Genomic DNA, 22,211 nt, shown 5'->3' with positions numbered 1-22,211 from the left:
ACAAGAGACGTCATGTCATTTTACACATGGAAACAAGACATCTTATCTTCACAATTTTTCAACTAGCTTCAAACATGAAGGGCCCTCAGTGTTTGTATGTGGAATGAATATGTTCCTAACCAAATCAATAAATCCCTGATTGGGGTCTGGTGCTCTTGTCTGTAATCATCATCAGCACAAGGTGTTCAGTCAAGAGACATTGTTTGACAATTTTTGTCAAGTTCTATGTGGACACAAAATGGGAAAATGCCATCCCTCCCCTGAGGGAAAGAACTGGGGAGAGTAGACTTACACAAATGAGATAATTAAATAACAGGGCAACATATAATTACTGCTAAATTGTGTGGTAAGAAATTAAGTGCTACAGGAATTGGGAAAAGCGGAGAGCAGTGAGGGCTCAAACAGTTGGGGAGTCGTCACTGAAGAGCTGGATGTGGCCGAGCCTGGGGGCATGAAAAGAACTGCAGACAGGCTGACAGGAAGAAAGGTGCAGAAGTCCCAGGAGGAAGAACAGAGCCAAACCAGCACGCTGGTTATTTTGAGGCAGCAACACAAGGAATGTGAAAGGTGGCTGCCCCAAATCCCAAAACAAGGATATCTCTGAATAGTTTCCCAATACTTGCACTCCTGGGCCTTTATTTTTTGTTTCTTCTGCTTGCAATGGCTTTCTGCCTTCTCCACCTAGCAAACTCTTTACTCACATGTAAAGGTCCTGCTGGAATGCATCTAGTTCTCTGTAGCCTTCCTCAGTATCTCATAACCCAGCATCATGCTTCTTTTGGAACGTATCTATTATTTTTGCCTACTCACCTCCTCCACCACTGCAATTAACATCAGCTTCCATTTATTAGGCTCTTACTATGTGCTAGGGGCTATGCTAAACATTTTAAATGTACTATTTAATCCTCAGCAATTTCGAGGTATTTTTTCTACCATTTTATAGATGAAGAACCTGAGGCTTAAAGTGCTTAATTAAACTGCCCAAGAACACATAGCTAGGAAGTAAAAAAGCTATGATTCAAACCATTTGTGGAACTCCAGAGACCATTCTTAAAACACTGGACGGTTTATTTGTGGAGGCCACAAATACTCTTTCCTCATCTGTCTTCTCAGATTCTAGGATGGTGGCTGCCATATGGCTTAAATATTGTTGAACAAATACAACTGTCCTATCATGCCAAGGTCTAAAAGTAGGTGATCCCTGTGAACTGTTACCTCAGGTGTAGACTTCCCCCCCAACCAAAAGTCATGTACCTGGGGGAAAGGAGGAGGGTGGAAGTCTAAGCATCTTACATTTGAGTTCCTTTATTTTATAGATTCAAGGGTAGTGGAAGCAGAACCATTCTCTTCCACACAAAATAATGCATAGGTAACATTGGGTGGGTCTGGGGAGGGCTTTGATTAACAAAGGGTGGGGGGAGTCTCCTCTTAGGTATTTCGAAGCAACTACCTGAGTAGTTGCTGTCGAGCCAGCAAGGACTGGTCGAGATCACTCCATCAGACCCTATCACTGCGCAGGCTGAGGCCCAGACAGGTGAAGGGGTCGTGCGGAGGCTACTCGGTGACACAAAGCTGAGCCAGAGATGGAAGCCCGGAATCAGAACGCTGCCTTTTTTCATCGCCTACCCCGTCGGTCCGGGCCCGCATCTCCTAGTCGCGGGCCTCGGCCGGGAAAGCTCGGACTACGGGCTTCTCTCGTCGGACCCTAGCGCTCCTCTCCTCCAGCCACCGGCTCTGGTTACTCGTCCAGTGGCGGGGCTGGGAAACAGGGTTCCCCTTTCGCTTCTCCACTGTGTCTGCAAAGCCGTCCCGCGCTACCGAGGCCCCCAGGCCCGCCTCTCCGCAGGCCCGTTGCGGACGCGGCTCAGCTCGGCCACCTGCGACCCCCCGCCGCTGCGCGCTCTCCGCACTGTCGGGCGGGCGGCTAGCGACACCTCCTCCAGGGGGAGGTCGGGGCCATATCCATGCCCTTGCCGCAGTTCACCTCCTCGTCAGCCCCAAAGACGCCTACACCCCCACTTCCTTTCGCGTAGCCCCGGCCTTCCGGCTGCGCCCCTTTCTAATTGGCTGACTGAGCGCTTCCTCAGGACTCGGCCATTCGGAGGGCGCCACAGCGGTCGGCCCTCTGTGTTGGGACTGCAAGTTCTCTATGCTGTTGGCGACGACATGTGGCGCCTCCCGGGACTCCTGGGCCGGGGTAAGGGGGCGTTGGAGCCGCGGGTCGTAAGGCACCCGGGACTTCGAACTGAAGGAAGAGGACGGGCCAAGGGGACGGAGCCGAAGCTTCAGCGGGCGGGGTTAAAGTTGAGGGAAGGCGGAGTCTAAATAGCCGTGGCTACAGCCTCCTGTCAGGGGCCGCGGGAATTCGAGGTGTGGGTGGGGCTCATGGGGGAGGGGGTGGAGCGTAGAGCCACGGAGATGGGTGGGGCTATTGGAAGGGGAGGAGTCAAATAGCCAGGGCCCGGAGTCTGGGAAAGATGAGTAGGGGCTGGTGGAGTAGGCGGAGCCAATGAAAAGAAGCGGGATTTAGAGAGGGGCGCTTCAAACATTGAGCGAGTTTGTGTGTGAATGTCCGGTAATTTTATTATAACAGTGATTGTCAGCCCCGGGAGGACTTCGGAGTCACGCGCCTGGAGTGGGGCTTTGTCAAGCGGCGGAGGGAAGATCGGTGGGGCCGCCACTGCCTCAGTTCTGTTTATGTCGAGGTGACTGATCTTTGTTGTTCTACACAGCTCTTCCCCGTCTGCTGGGACCTGGCCTCCGGGGGGTGACCCCCAAGTCCCCCAACCCAGATGGGCTGCAGGCTGCCTCCTCCAACCTGCTGGTCCCTATCCCCAGCTTTGACAGGTGAGATACTTCCATTCTGTCACCCATCTCTTCCTCTGGCCTCCTTCTCCTCCCACTTGGGATAGAACTTGATAGCCTTTCTTGCCTCATCTAGGTCGGGCCCCCATGGCCCAGGCCCAGGCACAAACAGGGGCCCAAGGTCTCATGGATGGAAGGATGCCTTCCAGTGGATGTCTACCCGTGTTTCTCCAAACACCTTTTGGGATGCCATATCATGGGTAAGGCTTCCCCAGTCCTGGTCCTGCCCTTCTGTGTGGATGAGAATGATCCTGCATGGAAATATAGCCTAGAAACAAGAGCGAGGGCATCATTGTTCCCACACTTGAAATTTGAGTAACCCATGGCTCATTGGATCCTGTTTGGTGAGATATTGCTGCTCTCCTTCCCCCGCCCTCTTCCTCCTTTTATTCAGTAAACATTTGTTTAACACATTCTCTGAGCATTTTTGTTAGGGACTAGTGACACAGTAGAGAACAAGGTAGATGTGATTCTTGCCTTGATGAAGCTTACAATGAATAATACTAAATAGCTGACATTTTATGTATTAATGTAAATATTATATATGCATTATCGTCTTTAATCCTTACAAAAATCTTGCAAGGGAAATATAATCTCCATTTTATAGATAAGGGAACTCAGGCTCTGAAACTTTAGGTAACATGCTTAAGGTCATACAGCTATGAAGTAGAGAAACCATATTTATTCTGGAGCTCATGCTCTTAGCCACCATGCTCTACAGCTTATTGTTTATTTCTCTGTGTACTCAAATTTTGTCTTTCTCCCTCGGTGAAGATGTAAACTCCATGGGGACAGAGACTGTAACTTGTCTTTGCCAGTGTACCCAGCGCCTGTTGTAACAGAGAAGTATTTGAGTGTGCACAGGAAGGGACAGGGAAAACCTAGTGCAGATCCTGGTACATGATAGTTGCTCAAAAAGTATTTGTTGACTCTGACTTATAAAGTCAGGTGCTCAGCAGCGAACACTAGGTCCAACAAGGCAGAATCTTTGTCATCCAGGTTCTGCACACATCACTCTCGTTTCTGTCACATCTCATCCCTATCACTTTCATGCTGTATACTTTGGGCAAGTAACTTGACTTCCCTGAGCATCAGTTGTCTCATTGTAAATTGGTGCCATCAGCAGAATGGAGCCTAGAATGTGTCCGTGGCGGGGCCACTTCTCTCTGTGGAGCTATGGACTAGGGGCATAGCATACCCTGGAGAGCAGAGCATTTTCCCAATTTGTCAAAGATCTGAGTCCTAGAGCAATTCCACAGTGAGTCCTTCTAGAAACTGGGCGTGGATTCCAGGGGTCCTGATGCTGTCCCTCAGCTCTGTCACTGTTGATGATGTGAAAGGGCCTGAGTACAAGCTGTCCCCACTGCCATGGATACATGTCTCTGCTATTACATGCTGGCACCTTCTCTTCCTTCTGGTCTCAGTTCACACATCAGCCCTCTAGAGAGGCTTTCCTTGATGCCCTGTTTTCTCAGACCTCCCTCTATGCTCTGTGAAAACTCCTGATTTGTTTCTTTTTTGGCATTTAGCATAACTTGTGGTTATTGTGTTTATTTCTCTGTGTACTCGAAATCTGTCTTTCTCCCTCAGTGCAAATGTAAACTCCATGAGGACAGAGACTGTAACTTGTCTCGGCCAGTGTACCCAATGCCTGTTGTCATAAATAAGTATTTGGGTGTGCCCAGGAAGGGGCAGGGAAAACCAAGCAGTCACTGGGCTAGGAGCTAGCTTAGGTCTTCCACAGATCTGTCGGGGAAGAGATACCGGGACACCTTCAGCAAGCCTGTACCTGTGAATGTGTCGCTGGCAGGGTGGCTTGGGCAGAGGAAAGGGAAGACTTGGTGCCCCAGGCCAGAGAAGGACAGTGAACCTGATGGGGAACTCTCACCGGTCACTGCATCTGTGGCCAAGCCCCAGCTTACCACATTATCTTTTTGCCTGCTTAGACTTTACTTATTCATTAACTTATTATACATTTAATAAATACATGCATGTATTTATTCGTGCTATATCTTAGGACTCTCCTAGGCTCCAGGGATACAGTGGTGAGCAAAACACACACAATTCCTGCCCTCGTGGCGCTTAAGACTAACTGGAGACACAGAGCTTAGCTCAATAATTGTCGAGGTGATTATTTAAGTACCACTGTGACCAGGGCTCTACAGGGACATTTGGGCACTGGGAGAGGATTTTTTTTTTTCAAGATTTTATTTATGTATTTGACAGAGAGAGACGCAGCGAGAGCAGGAACACAAGCAGGGGGAGTGGGAGAGGGAGAAGCAGGCTTCCCGCGGAGCAGGGAGCCCGATGTGGGGCTCAATCCCAGGACACTGGGATCATGACCCGAGCCGAAGGCGGACACTTAACGACTGAGCCACCCAGGCACCCCTTCACTGGGAGAGGATTAGTTGGCCATAGCCAGGAGTCAGGAAAGGCCTCTCGAGGAAGTGATGTCTGAGCTGAAGGGGGAGACTGAAGGAGGTGACTGGTGCAAAGCTGGGTCCCTGATGTGCTGTCTTTCCCAGGGCACTCTGGCCGTGCTGGCCGTGCAGCTGGCAAGGCAGATCCATTTCCAGTCGTCCCTGCCAGCAGGACCTCGGCAAGCGGGGCACTGCTCTTGGCGCTGTCCCCTGGATCGTTTCCTCTCATCTCCCTTGTGGCATCCGCACCAGTCCTGTGAGTTCTCAGTCCCAGGGACAGGAGGGCTAGGCTGGGAGTTTCTCTGGGCCAGGAAGCATCTCTGGACACACCTCAGGAAAAGAGCCATCAGCAGCTCCTTGCCTTTCCTATCTGAAGTCAGAGGAAGGGGAATGTGAGGAAGTTCTATCCACTCAGGGTGTGGGCCACACCTGCCCTTCAGTGTCCTCCCATGTCCTCCCCTCACCTTCCATGGAGGGAGCCCCACAGGGAGCCCCACAGGCTACTTTAGATCCTGGGTGTGGCTTCCTGCTTACCTCTCAGCCAGTTGGATCATTCTCTGGTTAGTCATTCATGAATAAGTGCATCTTCACTGGATAGCTGTCATGTACCATGGTACCCGGCAGTACAGCCTAGTGGTTAAGACCCTGGAGTTAGTGTCAGGGTTCTAGCCCCAGAGCTGTCGCATACTGGTCTTGTGTCCCTGAACAAGTCACTTTTAACTTCCCTGTGCCTCAGTTTTGTCGTCTATAAAATGGGGTAATAATAAAACCTACTTCATAGGTGTCTTGGGAGGAGTAACTGAGTTAATACACGTCAAAGAGTTAGAATAGTGCCTGGCACATAGTAAGTACCCAGGAAGTATTAGTTTAAGTTCTTGTTCTTATAATTATAATCATGATCAATATTATTATCAAACAAAGTGCTAGGTGCTGGGGCTACAACAGTGAATAAGGTAGATATCTCCCTGCTACTGGGAGTATTCAGGCAGAGGAATGATTTATACCCAGGGCAGGAGATCAGCATAAATGGGGGCCCCTCTGGACCCCTCAGATGGAAGCCAGCAAAGGAAGCGGAGGAGGGAGGTTGAGGTGTGTGAAGGAGGTGTCAGAAGGGATCCCACATTCTTCCCCCAAATCTCAGGGGACCCTCAGTCAAGCCCAAGCAAACTGAGCTGATCCCCTTCTGATGTGACTGCTCTTACTGGGTCTTTCCAGCACTTCGGAGACACATCCTCCCCAGCCCTGATGGCCCAGCTCCCAGGCATACTGGTCCCAGGGAACCTGGGCTGGGCCAGAAAGAAGCCTCCACTCAGCCCAAGAATCTCTCTTCACACAGATCTTTGAGGGCATCCGGTCTTCAGGGTCCCTCTGAGGAAGGTATGTTTCCACCTCCTAGAATCAGCCAAAGGTAGTAGAGGGGGTGGGGAATTGGGCAGATGGACATTTGTTGCTGCGTACGCCCGATAAGGGAATTGTCATTCCTGTCGGTCCCCTGCTTTCTGGGGCACTTCAGAATGATTCTGTTTCCTGGCAGTGGCGCTGGCTGGAGGGGCTGGGGAGACTGGGACAGTGGGAGAAAAGGAGAAACCACACTTTCTCCCTTGCCCTGACTGGGTGTCACCCATTTTCCTTGTAGATCCCAGTGATCTGGGCTTCCTGCCCACCAGTGGTAGCTTCCAATCCAGGGCAAAGCCAGCCCAGCCTCAGCCCGCTGGAGAAAAGCAGGTATTGTTCAGATTTGGCCTCTGGATCCTCATAACATTCCCCTGGGCAGGTGGCAGTTCCAATGAACTATCCCCTGGGCACGTGGCAGTTCCGAAGAACTGTCCCATGATGAGTCTTCATATTTCTTCCTCAGGAACAAGATAAATCAAAAACGCTTTCCCTCGAGGAGGCCGTGACTTCCATTCAGCAGCTCTTCCAGCTCACCGTTTCCATTGCTTTCAACTTCCTGGGTAACTGGGTGGACCTTGCGTCAAGGCAGGCGGATGGGAAAATGGCAAGGGGATGGGGTTGGTCAAACCGAGTTAGGGTAGGGAGCAATTTAAACAAGAGAGAGTTTACTTTCGCCCGGGCAGGTAGACCAAATCTGGCATGGTGGCCCAGGGGTGTCAGGGACCCATCCTCATGATTCTGCCATTCTTAGAACTGGCTTCCATCTCAAGGTCCAGTTTGGCTCTTCTAGCTTTTTTCAGGAAGGGGAAAGGTGGGAAAGCTAAAGCATCACTCCTTTCCAACCTACAAGTTGTACACATCGTTGACCAGAATGTAGGCTTGTGGCCACACCTACTTGCAGAGGGGCCCGGGAAATGTAGTCTTTAGCTGAATGACCGTGTGCTTACCTGAAAATTCTGTTACTGTGTAAGAAGGAGAAGAGAAATCTTGGAGGTTACCTTGCATTTTCTGACACGTTTAGGCAGGAACAGGCTCCTTAGGTTTGGAGCAGGCCCTTAAGTGCACAAACAGGACCTTCTTACCCACATCCAGAGACTCCAGGTGCTCCCCCACCATCTGTCCTGTTCTCCATGGTGACTTGGCTTAAGTTTCAGGCCTTTTAATGTGGCGACTCAGTTAATGGGCAGATGCGTGAGAAGCAGGAATTCATTTAGTACAAGTTTCACCTTTTGCTAGGCCCTATTTTAGGTTTCAGGGATACAGTGATTCATATGACAGAGTCCTTACCATGGAGCTGACATGTGAATTGGGGTGGGCGAGGAGAGAAAAACAATACATTGTCAAACAAGAGAATTTCCAATGGTGGTAAATGTTATAGAGAAAAGTAAATAAGGGAATGTGTCAGTGACTTGGGGAAGTCCTCACCAATGGGAAGAACTTTGCACTAAGACCTGACTGACAAAAACAAGCCAGTCTTGTTTCCATCCAGAGAAAGAGCTTTCCAAACAGAGGGAACAGCAAGTACAAAGGTCCTGAGGCAGGATTGAGTTTTGCTTGTTAAAGGAACAAAAGAAAGGTGAGTGTGGCTGGAACTTAGAGATCACCAGGAGAGTAGAAAAAGCAGGGAGGGGCCAGATCAGGCAAGGCCTTCTGAGCCACAGAGGAGTGTGGCTTTTCGAAGTGAGATAAGCCAATGGAGGGTTTTACACTGGAGTAGGAGGAGGTGCCATCACAGGATCTGATTTACCTTTTCAGATTTCTCTGGCTGTTGTATGGACAGACGTGGAGTGCAGAGATGCCAGAGAAAACAGGAGACTGGGTTGGAGCTGTTATTGATGGCATAGCAAAGCCTCATGGTGGCTTGGTTTAGTTTAGAGGCAGAGGAGACAAAGAAGAGAGATGATCAGGGAGCCAGTGTGGGGAATGGGCAGGCACAGGGTGGAATCCTTCGCCCTCTTGAGTCTTCTCAAGGACAGAGGGCTCTGTGAATCCTGGACAGCAAATTTTCAGGCAGCAGGGAGGTGACTTCAATTCACTCCAGGCTGAATGGAACCTGGCTTCTGCCTCATTAGCTTTTTGTGATTTTGATGGGCAGGCAGTCTCTTCTGAGAATTTTCTTGCCCATTCCTTCATTCACATATTCATTTATTCAGCAGTGCTAAGCAGTGTGGCAGAACACAAAGGGAGCATAAACCATAATCATATTTTGCATTTGTATAGAGCTTTCACCCTGTGCAAAGCTATTTCTTCTACATTCTTTTTCCGCTTCTGCTTCCAGGATTTTGCAGTCTAATTGAGGAGACAGGGCTTGTACTCTGGAAACAGTTTAGTTCATAGAAAAAGGCTTGTATATTAAGTAAATGCCAAAACAGTGTTAAAGCCGGAGTGTGGTCTGAAGGTTCCAGAGAAACAGGATGGGAAGGCCTGATGGTGGAGGCAGAGAGATACCCCAGGCAGGAGAGACAGCTTGAGCAAAGGTTTGAATGGGGACTCGGCTGTGCCCAGCCCTGTCTCTGTTTTTCGTTTGTTTGCTTGCTTGTTTAGTTATGTTTTGTTGGTTACAAGCAGCCTAAACCCACTCTGGCTAACTTAAGCACAGAAGGAATCCATTGGGATCTATCGACTTTGCCACGTGGCAGAAAGAGCAGGAATCAGGGTAGCTCCTGGCGTCCAGGGGGCAGTAACTTAGGGACAGTGTCTTCAGAGTGCTGCTGTCAGGATAATCCTACAAAAGCTGTTTTCTCTCATGCCTCACCCAGATTAAGATTCCGACTCCTGAGTGAGGGACTTACGGGTTGGGAAGAGCACGGCACATTGATTGATAGCACGGGTCGGGGGAGGGAGGGAAGGGGGGCTGCTCCCAAAGGCAGATCGGGATGCTGTCACCAAGAGGAGGATATTGTATAGGAGGACAGAACCCACTGATGTCTCTGGCAAACCAGTGAAACATTTGGAGGATAGAAACATGCAAAGTGTCTAGCACCAAAAAGAAAGGAAGCAGCCTCTGAGTATCTGGCCAAGGATATGGGGACGTTCACAGAGGAAGCTGTGTTTCCACCCCGTGCTTTCTTACAGGAACAGAGAACATGAGGAATGGGAACTACGCGGCAGCCTTTTCTTACTTCCAGAAAGCAGCAGACCATGGCTACAGCAAAGCACAGTACAACGTGGGCTTGTGTCACGAGCATGGCAGAGGCACCCCCAGGGACCTTGGCAAGGTACTGCACCTTCTCCCTGTCCCTAGGCCTGTCCCCCATGCTGCACTGTCCAGAGCTGACCTCCAGAAATGAGCAGTGGACAGGGCTTGGGGAGACAGCTTCTCTCTCTCAGCCACGAGAGAAAAAGAAGAGACTCCGAACTTCTAGGAATTTAGATTTAAAAGGAGTCAGGGACCTTGTCTTTCTTCTTTGCAGCTGTATCCTCGGGACCTACAACCTTACCTCGATGAATGGATTAATTCATTCTAAACAAGTAGGATAAGTACACAGAGATGTTATATACAAGATTGGATTTCTTAGAATTGCATATGATGGCAAAAAAAAGAAGGAAGCAATTTGAAGTTCCTTCATAGTGAATTGGTTAATAATATCTATGTGGGTCTTAAAAATGATGCACCAGATCTATATATATATATTTTTTTAAGATTTTATTTATTTATTTGACCAGAGAGATACAGCAAGAGAGGGAACACAAGCAGGGGGTGTGGGAGAGGGAGAAGCAGGCCGCCCGCCGAGCAGGGAGCCCGATGCGGGGCTCGATCCCAGGACCCCGGGATCATGACCCGAGCCGAAGGCAGACGCTTAACGACCGAGCCACCCAGGCGCCCCGCACCAGGTCTATATTTACTGGCGGGGAAAGACGTTCTTGGTGTATTGTTAAGTGAAAAAATAGGTTACAAAATTGTAAATGTTGTTCTCTCTCTCATTCTGTTTCTTTCTCCCTGTTATACACACATACATTTATATACGTCTGTGTGTGTGAATGTATGTGCGTGTATGTATAAATACATGGGTTTGTGGGAAGAAACTTGCAGAGCTGTAAACTAAAAGATGAGCAGAGAATGATCTTTAGGAGGCAGAATTTCTTGGGATTTCATGTTTCTGTTTTCACTTTATCTGTGTTTTGAAGTTTTGGCCTATCTGTATTTTCTGACTAATCTGTATTGATTATGTCCTATTTAATTAAAATAATTTTTACAAATTTCACTCGAAGGGAAAGCTGGCTTGCCGGGGTGCCCATTGACTAGGGATCTCTCCCTTTGTTCCAGGCAGCCCTTTTCTACCAGCTGGCTGCCAGCCAGGGCCACAGCCTGGCTCAGTACCGCTATGCCAGGTCTCTGCTGCAAGGCCCGGCCTCCACGGGGGGCCCTAAGCAGCAGAGGGCAGTGTCCATGCTGAAGCAAGCTGCAGACTCGGGCTTGAGAGAGGTGAGTGCCCGGGTGGGGTCTCTCCTGGGCATTTGGAGCACGTGGGGCCTGGAAGTGACCGAGATAACCTTTTTCCTTCCTCCCTGACCACAGGCTCAAGCTTTCCTTGGGGTGCTTTTCACCAAGGAGCCACACTTGGATGAGCAGAGAGCTGTGAAATACTTTTGGCTTGCAGCCAACAATGGGGTAGGACATCTCCAGCGTGCTGGCATGTTGGGGGATCGAGTCTGAGGAAGGAGGGGATTTGGGAACTGGTACCCAGCTCCAGGGTGCACGGGAGACGGTCGACAGGAACACACTGGGCCAGCTTCAAGTCTTAACCGTCACTGGCTCCCTGTGTGACCCCTGGGCGGGTCTAGTGGTGCGCAGGAGCTGGCTTATACCAGTCTGCAAGAGGTGCTGGTGCCTTGAAATCAGCTATGGGAGGAGGATTTGCCGCACAGAAATGACCCAGTGCTACAGAGCGGGGCTTCTGGTACTCGCCAGCCGGTTGTTACATTTACCAGCACACTGCTGGGCCGGTTGCTTCTTGTTTTCCTGTTTTCCTCGTCTCAAAAACGGGGATAATACTGACTGCCTCGCCTGTCTGCTGCTTCGCGGGGTTGTTGTTGTTGTGAGGATCACAATCTATCTGAGGTAACAGGTGTGCGAGCACTTGGTAAGCGGCCCACAGGGAGGGTGCGTCCTCATGAGCGGTGCAGTTCAGGGAAGTCAGAAGACACAGAGCAGTTTGGGGAGCGGCAGATGTCAGGGGGCATTGGCATCCAGCCAATCCATTGGACCCAGAGTGTGTTCTCCCGAGTATTAGTTTCAGGGGGTGTTCGTAAGTAATTCCGGGGAAAACATGGTCCGCGGGGTTTGGAAATATGGAGCCAACTAGGTGTCTTCAATGCAGGAGATCTCAGCGCTTTCCCTCCGTGCGAATCACCAAAAGGGCATCTCTGGTTTGCTGTATTCCTCAAGTGTACTTGACCAGGATTTTTTGGGGGGAGGACCAGGGGTACTGGATTAAAGCAAGCCGTGTGCATGGACTGGAATGCCCTGCGTAGGGGCTCCTGCTCGTCTGTGTGTTCGGGCCAACACAATGATAGCTTCATCGAACTCTTGGGCATCAGAATGCTTTATTTTTACTCGGTTTTATCTGTCCTTGCTGTCAAAAGGGGACCAGTGTCACCAGCCGGTACTGCCCCTATGCCTGCCTGCCTTGTTAGATCCCCAGAGCCTTCCTCGTGTTCTTCATGTGCTGGACAAGCCCGGGGGCCCCTTGGCCTGCTTTAGTCACCCAGCACGCTGGAAGGAGAAGTGCGCAGAGGATTGCTTGGTAGCGCGGTGTTGGGCACAGTGCTCACACTCACCTACTCCAGGAGGAATTGTGTCTCTGTAGGTTTGTACCGAGCAGTGTGGCAGGGTGGGTGTTTTGGCCTTATGAGTGTCTGGTAGTTTCTAAGCTGGTCGATGGCTATGAGTCCACCATATTTGTTACATAGACTTTGGCATGCATGGACCAGAAACCCTGTCCAGAAATTTAATGCTAGAAGGTAGAAGAGAAATGGGACCGTGGTTGGGAATCAACAGAGTATTTTGTTTTTTAAAGTTGGGGGCTTGAATATAATGATAATATTCCACCAGAGAGGGAGAGATTAATGATGTGGGCAACTAAAGGTATGAAAGTAATAATAACAGTAATCTAAGCACTTTCCACGTAGTAACGCATGTAATCCTCATAACAATGCAGTAAGGTAGGTACTGTTATTATTTCCCATTTATAGATGAGGAAACCGAGGCACAGAGGCATAGCATAATATGCCTGAGGTTCCTCCCCAGTAGGTGGTGGAGCCGTGACTGGAACCCAGGCAGTGCTCGGAAGCCCTAACTGCTACTGCCTCGTAGTTCTCAGAGGAGACAGGATCCCAGAGCCTTCTAACCTTTCAAAGGAGGAACATTCTTTGTAACGTATGTTTTGCAGAACCTCGGGAGAGGTTCAGACAGGCATGCAGGGCCTTTGGGAAGCCTAGCCTCCACTCTTGCTCCTGGCTCTTTCAGCTGACGTAGGAGCCAGAGTCCCGGGGTCCCCATAGTTGGGCTGGGCTGCCTGGGGCCCTCACTTCTGTCCCTGCCTATGGCACCAGCCTCGGCGAAAGAAGCTGCCGCGGCTCGAATCTCCCTGGGCAGAAGGATCCCCGGCTCCTCCGTGTCGGGCAAACTCCGGGCCTCTGGCTTGTCGTACCTGACTCCTCCACCTTCCTCCTGCCTTCGCGGTTCAGTTCTTCCCTTCCGCACGTGTGCCTATCTGTGTGTCTGTCCGTTTTCCCCTTTAGGACTCCCAGAGCAGGTACCACTTGGGAATTTGCTATGAGAAGGGCCTTGGTGTGCAGAGGAACCTGGGAGAGGCTGTGCGATGTTACCAGCAGTCAGCGGCTCTGGGCAATGAACCTGCCCAGGAGAGGTTGCGGAACCTCTTTTCTGTGGAGGCGGCAGGGAAAGGTGCGTACGGAAGCCGACAGGTTCCCTCCCGTGAGCTGATTACCCTGTGACAGAGAAGGGGGAGGCGGTAGCCCCTGGACCACTTGCCATTTCCCGCCCCAGTGATGGGTAAGAGCACAGCTTCTTGAGTCAGACACAGCTGAGTTTTGACCGCTGCTCTGTCACTGACCCTGGACTCAGTGTCGTTGAGCCTCAGGTTCTTCACTTCTGAAAGTGGGGGTACTACTGAAACCTCACTCGTTGGGCTGTAAGCATAAAATGAGATGACTCCAGAGGGCTTAGCACAACCCGGCACACAGCAGGGCTTGGAGAAGCGGTAGCTGCTCTGATGATTTGTCAGGGGAGACGGTAGCCCGAGATACCGCTTCATTGCCCTGAATTACCCTGCGAGGGCTCTGAGAGTCCTGCTCACTCATGCGTCACTCGGGCTGGCCTGGGTTAACAACGCTGGAGGCAGCTAAGTCCTTTAAGAAGTCCTTGCTCCAAAGTAGGAACCCACAGGGTGAGTAAGAGCTGCTCTCACCTCTCCTCACAGCCCTGGGCCCCAGCGACTTGGCAGTTAGAGGATTGAAGTCCTTCTCCAGTCCCTCCCTCCACAGCCTCAACACTTTGCTGGCAGGAGCCTCCCACCTCCCACACGCCTCGAGCACAGGGAACCTTGGCCTCCTCTATAGAAGTGGGCATCTCAGAGCCAGCCCGGGAACCCCCAGCAGGGCTCTCCCCCCGCACAACTACCCCTTGGAAAGGAGTCTCGTCAGACTGGGTTTTGGCTAAGGTAAGATAAGACCTAGTCACTGGTGCCTCTCACTGGTGTTGGGCGGAGAGGTTGGATGGTAACAAAAACGTGTCAGTGTCCCTTTCCAAGGTGGTCATGCCAGTGGGAGCTGAGGTTCTCAAGCAATTTCAAGTGCATGGCTCATAAATGACTTTGACCTTTCCCCCAGTTGGTAGCCTCCCAGATGAGAAGTGGAAACATTCACAGTGATCTCTGGTTCTGTGCACAAAACGGATTCATTCAGTGACCTGTGAAAAACTCTCCTGAAGGGTCCAGAGACCCTGGTCCTCATCTTAGCTTATGACCTTGAGTAAACCCCTTACCTATCTCCTCTCATGCCTCAGTTTCCTCAAGCTCAGACTACATCAGTTTTTGCCAACATCTGATATATGTGTCTCTGGTGGTTCACAAGAGGATTTTAGGTACTCAATATTTTCCATCTCAGTAGTTGGATATTTAATATATAATGTAAAAATGTGACTAGCACATTGTGGCTTCACAGATATTATAAATAATCCATTTAAAGAAAAACATTGTGAAATTGGATAAAGAGGAGCACAGGTCCAGAGAGGTGGCAAAAACCATGAGGGTGGTTGCATGAATGGCTAACACTTAGAGAACACTGATTCAGGCTGTTCTCAAGATGAGACCCAACATTCACTTTTGGTCATCTCCTACGGATTCATGATCATCTCCCATTTCACCTTTGATTTGGAAGGAACGAGTTTCTTGCCTACCTGCCTGATGTATCTGCTTGACTTTTTCAGACCACCTCACTTCAGCCCTAAAGAAGGAAGCCTGTGGGTTCTCAGAGAGCTACCGCACCTTGAGTCCCAGGGCAGAGGCCAGTTATCTACCCAACTTCCCAAAGAACCTTAAGCACCTGCCCCAGCACAGTAAAGAAGAAGAAAGTGTGTGAAGACCCAGGTGCTGGCCATGTCAGCTTGAAGCAGTGACCTGACCCGCTACATTGTTTTCTCAGTGGTAAACCAAAGGCATTGGTGTCTGCCTTCTACCCTACCCAGCCCGTGTGTGCCATTTTGCTGCAGAAGGGACCTTGGTCCTCACTGAAGCCCAAGGAGGCGGAGTGGTGCCCGTGGTTACCGGCTTTATGAGTCAGCAGGCCAGGAGAAGACCCAGGCCCCCTGACTCCTGGCCTGGGGCTCCTCTGCGCCAGTTCACACTGCAGCTTCACGCGAAAGTGTTCTTGTCATCCAGCCAGTGTGAGGGAGGAAGTGGAGACTGAGCGCCTGGAGACTTGCAGCAGGGAAGGGTAGATTTCAAGATCCTTGTTTGTGAAGGGTATGCCAGAAATGGATGAGAGTTTAATAAAATAGATATTGGATTATCTCATCACTCTTGCCCTTGAGTATGTTGGGGAGAGCTGGGGGTTGGGCAGGGGGAGCTGAAAGCTGAGGCTCCAACCTCATTTCTAAACTCTCCATTAACCAATTTGAAGGGTCTTAAAAGCTTCTCCAAGAGAGAGACTTAGGAAAAATGATTTCTGAGTCAACGCTAATGACTCCAATTACTGAATTTGTGCATAGCTGTTCCCTGGCTTCTGGATGTTAGCCCAAGTTCAATAGCATAGATGCGGTGGGGGTGGGGGTGGGGAAGGACTGAGGACCAAACCCTCTAGTAACTGTTCAAATGGGAAAGACTACCCAGCTCCGCTAGTTGAAAGGTGGGAGGAATTGGGCGGGAGAGGGTTGTCCGTGTTTCCCTCTCTGCTCCCTACCTCTCTCCCCAACCTCTAGTGGGTCCTACCATACTTTTCCAGCACCTTCCTCTCACCACTGGCTTCCTCCAGCTCCAGCGCCTCCCCCTGACTGCCATTCCCTTTCCAGGGCTGCCTTACACACTTGGCCCCCCCACCCCCATGCTGGTCCCCTCATGCAGCTGGCCTCCCACAGATGGCTCCTTGGGATCTGGAACCTCGTTGTCTTTGTATTCTGGTATCCTCAGCACTTAGCACAAGGCCCCATGCCGGTGGAGGTTCCATACACACATTGGTTAAAGCTCAGGTTTTTAAGTTATACAGTGCACTAATCTCTGCAAAAAAAAAAAGAAAGAAAGGTTTCTGTGGTCGAATAAGTTTGGGAAATGCTGTACCAGACATCCCTTTTTTATAGATTCACAATGCACATCAGCATCTTTAAGGTTCCAAGAAGTCCTGCAGTGAAGAACTTGGTTAACCCAATGTTTCCCAGCCTGAGCTGAGCACAGCGCCCAGCTCCATGCAGACCGCCAGTCACCCTTCCTGAGGCACCTTCTGTAAAATGTCATTTCCTGCCCTCCTGTGGAGCCCAGCTCTTCAGCCTCTTCCCTTCCTGTTGTCATTTGGGGTTCCTGATTCCTTCTGGGGGAAGGAGGGGCAGTTCACACAGCCCCAGGACAGTGGGTGTCCTGTGTTGATGACCACATGCAGCCCTCCCTCCCCCTCAGTCATTACAAGTTAAGTACTGATTCAATTCGGGGTGCCAACTGTGGAGGGGGGATATTTTCAAGCTCTCCTTGTGGAGAGGAAGGATGGAAGAGTCGTGAGAGAGGTGTTATCAAGGGACCAAAAATCCTTGGCTGTTCAGTCACTGCAGGCTCCACATGGCCCCAGGGGATGGGCTTCATCCACAGACCCAGGCGCTGCTGTGCTTTTGCCATTAAAATTCCATTATTAAGGGGCGCCTGGGTGGCTCAGTCATTAAGCGTCTGCCTTCGTTCGGCTCAGGTCATGATCCCAGGGTCCTGGGATCGAGCCCCGCATCGGGCTCCCTGCTCTGCGGGAAGCCTGCTTCTCCTTCTCCCACTCCCCCTGCTTGTGTTCCCACTCTTGCTGTGTCTCTCTCTGTCAAATAAATAAATAAAATCTTTAAAAAAAAAATTCCATTATTAATGACTCATTGTCCATGCCCTGAAAGGAAATACGAGGGGAAGGGCAGGGAAGTGGCCCCTGCCAGGAGGGCCAGCTTGGGTTAGAATACTGGGAGACCCAAGTCTGGGGACCTAGTGCCCTCAGCAATGAGACTTTCGTGTGATTCTCTGCTGCCTCAGTTTCCTTATCCAGAGATGCTGTTTCCGGGGAGTCCTGATGCTGTAGTCAGAACAAGGCTGTTTGATTCATTCTATCTTCAGTGCTAATACAGTGCAGGGTACTTAGTAAATGTTTGGTAAATATTTACTCAAAGAATGCCTGGTTTTATGCATTGCTGCATTGCCCCCTCTCCACCCAACAGCACCAAGCCGAGCCAGCACATAGTAGGCGCTTTAAATATTTGTTGCATGAACGATTCTGTATACCCCCTACTGCTATTTCCAGTGCTACTTCTGACACATAGTAATCAATAAATACAAAGTGTTGGCTGAATGAATGTTTCTGATCATGGCTCCTTCCTCCCCTTACCCATTACATTGTACTCCATCCTTAGTAGGAGCTGGAAAAGGCTGACCTATTTTCTAGGTGCATACTACGTGCCAGGCTGAGCATGTGCTAAGACACCTCCCTCCCTCTCCTGTCTTCCTGTGGGGATTGGGTTCTCTTCAGAGTCCCCTGGGTAGTGGTTGCCATCTCAAGCTTGTTTCAGCCAGAGGAGAGGTAGGGTCAGTGAGCTGCCAAGCTGAAGTTGGGTGACAGACAAGGAGGCTGCCTATCAATCTCTGAGCTGCCCCCAGGCTCCAAGTGAGCACCACACTGCACTCCTCGTGCTGGAGAACGGCTGACTATTGATAAAAAATGTCCCTCTGCGCTTTCCAAATTAAGACGACGTTTAACTGAGTGCTGGCTGGCTTGCCTGCCCCCTCAGTCTCCCGGGCGACAGAGCCCATCTTGGTGAAAACTGTTCTGAGCATGTCCGAAGTCTCAGCTTTGACATCTTGGCTGATGCGAAGAAGTTTCTGTAACCCTCCTGTTCAGCACGCTCCGTTCTGTCACCATACCCCCTGTCACTCTCAGCCTGTTCCTGGGAAAGGGCTGAGTGTCCCCAGGCAAGAAGGGGGCACTGACCTCAAGTACGTACGTCCCCACGCGGACCGGACATCGGTTGCCCCAGAACAGAAACAGCTCTACCCGTGAGTTGTCCAGGGTCTGTGGGCAAGGCAGAACCGAGGACCGGCAGAGAGGATCGCAGGGGTCCTTCATCTTATTTAGGTCACAGAGCCCTTTGAAAATGTGGTGAAAGCACTGACTCTTCCCACAGAAAAGTGTGCTTCCTCCAATTTTGCATACAATTCAGCTAATTCATGGATCTGGAAGCCCAACTGTGGACCCCAGGTTAGGAACTGCTGATATATTAAAAAGAACATTAAGGGCACCCGGGCAGCTCAGTCGTTAAGCGTCTGCCTTCGGTTCATGTCATGATCCCGGGGTTCTGGGATGGAGCCCCAAGTTGGGCTCCCTGCTCAGTGGGGAGTCTGCTTCTCCCTCTCCCTCTGCCCCTGCTCCCTCTGCTCATGCTCTCTTTCTCTCTCTCTCTCAAATAAATACAATCCTTAAAAAAAAAAATCATATGAATCCCAGATCCAGATCCTAGCCCTGCCACAGACACGCCATGTGGCTTTGCACAAGGCAGCTTTTTCAGTCTTGCCTTTTCCTTGGTGATATAATGTTCTGGCTCCTTATGACTAAAATTACCTGTGTTTGTGGAGGTTGAGGCCATGACTGAGACCAGTGCAGCATAATCTTTCATAGGTCAACACGTTCCTTGGAGAATCCAATAAGGACTTCATATCTTCTGCCTAGAAAAATGCCTATACACAAGGATTTGCCTGGTAATCACAAGGTCTACAGATTAAGGACTTCTGAACCAGAGAGAAGCAGTGATCCAGGGTATCCAATGATCTAGGTGACAGCCATGATTCCAGGTTTCTTTTTAATTAATTAATTAATTAATTAGGTTCCGGGTTTCTTAGGTTACCTCTTCCCCCATCTCTTCTTCTCTCGACCCTCCCAACACCAGCTCTGCATCAAAAATCCACTAGAAATTGCAGAGGGGGGTGGTTGCAGTCAACATTGTCTACTCTAGTTCTGTGGTTTTTAGACTTTGATTTCACATAATGGAAACTTTTTTCTTCATAATGACGTCTTAGCTAGAGCTCCAATACAGATAAAAGGGAACTCTGAAGTATTGACTTATTGATTTATTCATTCATTCATGCATTCAACAAGTAAGTACACATCAGATGTTGTTTTGTGTCGGTCTCCTGGCTGGTCAAGCTGGAGACCCTGCCTGCTCAGTCTCCCCAGCCTCTCTCATTGCCTTGGGGAGCCCAACAGCTTAAAAATCACAGACCTTGGAAGGAAATCACTGGGGCCTGAAGTGACGTGATCAGAGACCCAGAGACTCTGCTCTTTAAGCCCTTAACTCTCGGGAGCCTTATTTTCGTCATCTGTAACATAGAATAACAGGATAATGGTGCCACATTGGATTCCAAGTTTACATGGCTTTCATTATCCTTGGTCAGGAGTATGATTGGCCCATTTCTGTGGACAGTGAACATGAATACTGGCCTCCAAAAGAGGACGGAAGGAGGAGCACAGAGAGGAATTTTTGCCTTCAGTGTCGAGGAGAGTCCCATGCTACTGAGAAGCTGAATGACTGCTTGGAAATTTCCAGGAAAATTATAAGGCTGAGCCTTGCTAAAATATTGGCTATTTCTTTGCTGCTTCCTGCCCTGGAAGTTTTCCTGTTGTCAGTATCGATTTCAGAGACCCAGTTCATACACTGTCCTCTAGGGCCTGAATTCACAGGCCCAAACCTGCTGCGACAGAGGAAGATTTACCCATGAACGCTGGGTCTGCAAACATGACTTCTGTACCTGAAGGGCTAATCGCTGGGAAAGGACAGGAGCCTGCAGAGGCCCAGGCCTGTGTCAGATCAGATCCCAGTCCCTCTTGTTTTGTGCTTGGAAATGCAGAGCCGTGCAGGCCTGAGCCGCTTTAGAAATGTTCTTTCCAGGGCGCCTGGGTGGCTCAGTCGGTTGGGCGACTGCCTTCGGCTCAGGTCATGATCCTGGAGTCCCGGGATCGAGTCCCACATCGGGCTCGCTGCTCAGCAGGGAGTCTGTTTCTCCCTCTGACCCTCCTCCCTCTCATGCTCTCTCTCATTCTCTCTCTCGCAAATAAATAAAAAATTAAAAAAAAAAAAAAGAAATGTTCTTTCCAACAGTGTTTCATGAGGGGAACTCAGACAAGTCCACTACTGAGAAAAGCTCACCTGTGGGGCCTTGTCCTTTCCTTTCCTTGGCTGGCAATCCAGTGTCAAGGTCAAGGGCATAGGTTTTGGTGTTGGTCAGTCCTGGCTCCAAATCTTGGCTCTGCCTCTACTCTTTTTTTTTTTAAGATTTATTTTATTATTATTATTTTTTAAGATTTTATTTATTTGACAGAGAGAGACATGGCGAGAGAGGGAACACCAGCAGGGGGAGTGGGAGAGGGAGAACAGGCTTCCCGCAGAGCAGGGAGCCCGATGCGGGGCCCGATCCCAGGACCCTGGGATCACGACCTGAGCCGAAGGCAGATGCTTAATGACTGAGCCACCCAGGCGCCCCAAGATTTATCTATTTATTTTAGAGAGAGAGAGTGAGAGAGCGTGCATGTGCAGGGGGAGGGACAAATGAAGAGGGAAAGAAGCAGAAGCCCTGCTGAGCATGCGTGGCCCCACCTGGGCTTGATCTAATGACCCCGAGATCTTGACCTGAGCCAAAATCGAGAGTCAGACGCTTAACCAGCTGAGCCACTCAGGCACCCCTCTGTCTCTACCCTTGATCTTGGGCAAGACCCTCTGCTTCTCCAAGCCTCATGTCCTTGTCTGTGAAATGGGGATAACACCTCACTCCTAGGGTTGTTGGAAAATTAAATTAAATCCTAGTGTAAAGCCTGGGGCCTGGTTCACATAAACATTCTATAAATAGTCATGCTTTTCCTAGCCCTAATTTTGCCTCCGAGAAGCAGATTATTTGATAATGTAGCAATAGAGAAGTGGGGTCAAGAGTCCACATGTTAATCACTGTGTACCTCTGTGCTCTACTCCGGTCCAGGTCCAGCATCCCCTCTTGCCAGGGAATGGGTGACAAGGAACCCTCACTCTGTTAACCTCCCCTACCCTCCCCCACCTTGACAGGTGCACACAGGAGAATGAGCCAGTGCTTTTCCTTTATTAGTAGGTCTGGCACCCCAGGATCCAGCCCCCACCCTCAAGTATGCGATGAGGCCATCCTTTCTTGCTTAGGACACTCCTTGGCATCTGTCCCACAGCGCAGACTGACCCCCTGTGCTCTACACGTGTTTTGCCAGCAGACACTCATTTCAGCCACACACGTCTCCGTCCTCCAAAAACTCACAGGCAGAGCCAGCCCCTAACAAGGGGCTGCTTTGATCAGCCGGCTATTGGTCGTGGGGCCCCTGCCTCCTCTGCGGGGCACCATCGGTCACCCTAAAGCTCTTGGGCCACCGCTGGACCGTGAGTTCAAAGATTTTAGAAAGCAGCTCATGTCCCAGGATCCTCAGGGCCTGGGCTCCCTGACGTCTCCCAGGGCCCCTGGTCCCTGGATCCACAGGCCCCTGCTGCTGCTGCTGCCGCCGCCAGTCCTGCCCTCGGCCCCCTTCGCTGCCCCCGGACCCCCCTGTCCTTCCGTGCCCGCGGCCCCGCTGGTGGCCAGGTCCAGACTGAGGGTCCTCCCGCACACCGAGAGCCGCCGCAGCACTTCGGAGGCCGCCTCCACCGGCACGCCCGAGCGCTGCTCCAGCAGCATTTCCAACAGCGAGCTCATCTCCGAGAGGAAGGTGCTGGCCAGCCGCGTGCCCGTCAGGCTCAGCTCAGGCCCGGGCGCCTTGCCGAACGTCTGGAAGGTCCTG

The 22,211-nt window shown here is 50.6% G+C and overlaps 2 protein-coding genes across 3 annotated transcripts in view; one reads left to right on the top strand and one right to left on the bottom strand.

The window, feature by feature from the left end:
- The first annotated feature begins 2,050 nt into the window (after positions 1 to 2,050).
- Positions 2,051 to 15,718, top strand: DELE1 (DAP3 binding cell death enhancer 1). 2 transcript variants are annotated; one of them, XM_006739468.3, is made up of 13 exons: positions 2,051 to 2,197; positions 2,733 to 2,847; positions 2,942 to 3,065; positions 5,391 to 5,541; positions 6,501 to 6,662; positions 6,922 to 7,010; positions 7,144 to 7,240; positions 9,756 to 9,898; positions 10,948 to 11,106; positions 11,200 to 11,292; positions 13,425 to 13,590; positions 14,126 to 14,365; positions 15,133 to 15,718. In XM_006739468.3, exons 1-12 carry the CDS (start codon positions 2,167 to 2,169, stop codon positions 14,362 to 14,364), a joined length of 1,569 nt encoding a protein of 522 aa, XP_006739531.1. In that variant the 5' UTR covers positions 2,051 to 2,166; the 3' UTR covers position 14,365; positions 15,133 to 15,718. The 2 variants fall into 2 exon arrangements, with proteins under 2 accessions (XP_006739531.1, XP_030890551.1); XM_031034691.2 differs by lacking the exon at positions 14,126 to 14,365.
- A 3,495-nt stretch (positions 15,719 to 19,213) lies between these two features.
- Positions 19,214 to 22,211, bottom strand: part of PCDH12 (protocadherin 12) — a 16,049-nt gene continuing 13,051 nt past the window's right edge. Inside the window, exon 5 of the mRNA XM_081825603.1 lies at positions 19,214 to 22,208. Coding sequence (XP_081681729.1) covers positions 21,860 to 22,208 — 349 coding nt within the window. The 3' untranslated portion in view covers positions 19,214 to 21,859. The remainder of the gene's footprint in view (positions 22,209 to 22,211) is intronic.

The sequence above is a fragment of the Leptonychotes weddellii genome, chromosome 7, assembly GCF_054177405.1.
Source record: "Leptonychotes weddellii isolate Sample4059 chromosome 7, ASM5417740v2, whole genome shotgun sequence".
NCBI lineage: Eukaryota > Metazoa > Chordata > Mammalia > Carnivora > Phocidae > Leptonychotes > Leptonychotes weddellii.
Note: the sequence above shows the minus strand (reverse complement) of the source record. Positions and strands in the feature narration are given on the sequence as shown.

Excerpts from the sequence above, each read along its gene's own strand:
- DELE1 (XM_006739468.3), top strand. The coding sequence starts at position 2,167 with ATGTGGCGCCTCCCGGGACTCCTGGGCCGGG. Across the intron at positions 2,198-2,732 it reads CCCGGGACTCCTGGGCCGGG|CTCTTCCCCGTCTGCTGGGA; the intron begins GTAAGGGGGCGT and ends TGTTCTACACAG. Across the intron at positions 7,241-9,755 it reads CATTGCTTTCAACTTCCTGG|GAACAGAGAACATGAGGAAT; the intron begins GTAACTGGGTGG and ends GCTTTCTTACAG.